The sequence below is a fragment of the Penaeus monodon genome, chromosome 28, assembly GCF_015228065.2.
Source record: "Penaeus monodon isolate SGIC_2016 chromosome 28, NSTDA_Pmon_1, whole genome shotgun sequence".
Lineage (NCBI taxonomy): Eukaryota > Metazoa > Arthropoda > Malacostraca > Decapoda > Penaeidae > Penaeus > Penaeus monodon.
The window spans coordinates 24,212,971-24,213,311 of NC_051413.1; the positions used below are offsets into that span (position 1 = coordinate 24,212,971).

Sequence of the window (341 nt, forward strand, 5' to 3'; positions counted from 1 at the left end):
GTGTCGGAATTTTGTTAGTCCGTTGCGCCACTGACCAATGGAGCCTGGAAAATCACGGTGCGCCCACTACTGACCAGTGTTATTTTGTTTTGTTTTGGTTTTCTCTCTCTCTGTTGGCCAACCTCTAAACGGATCTTGAGTGACAGGGTCATCTTTGAACGTGTAAATCCCACCATCCAGTTAACATCCAATGCGATTCCCTTTTCCCCATCAGTGGTAAATTGGCTAGCAGCTGGCCCCTGGCAATGACCTCACGAGTGTATGTTAGTGGATCCGGCCCCTGATTTTGAGAGCTTCCAAGATTGCGTTCATGTTGAAAAGAAATAATATTGCAGTTATTA

The 341-nt window shown here is 45.7% G+C and overlaps 1 protein-coding gene across 1 annotated transcript in view; it reads right to left on the bottom strand.

Moving 5' to 3' along the window:
- LOC119591108 (zinc finger protein Gfi-1-like) overlaps positions 1-152 on the bottom strand; it is an 8,348-nt gene extending 8,196 nt beyond the window's left edge. The window contains exon 1 of the mRNA XM_037939824.1: positions 123-152. Coding sequence (XP_037795752.1) covers positions 123-152 — 30 coding nt within the window. The remainder of the gene's footprint in view (positions 1-122) is intronic.
- Positions 153-341: the final 189 nt, after the last annotated feature.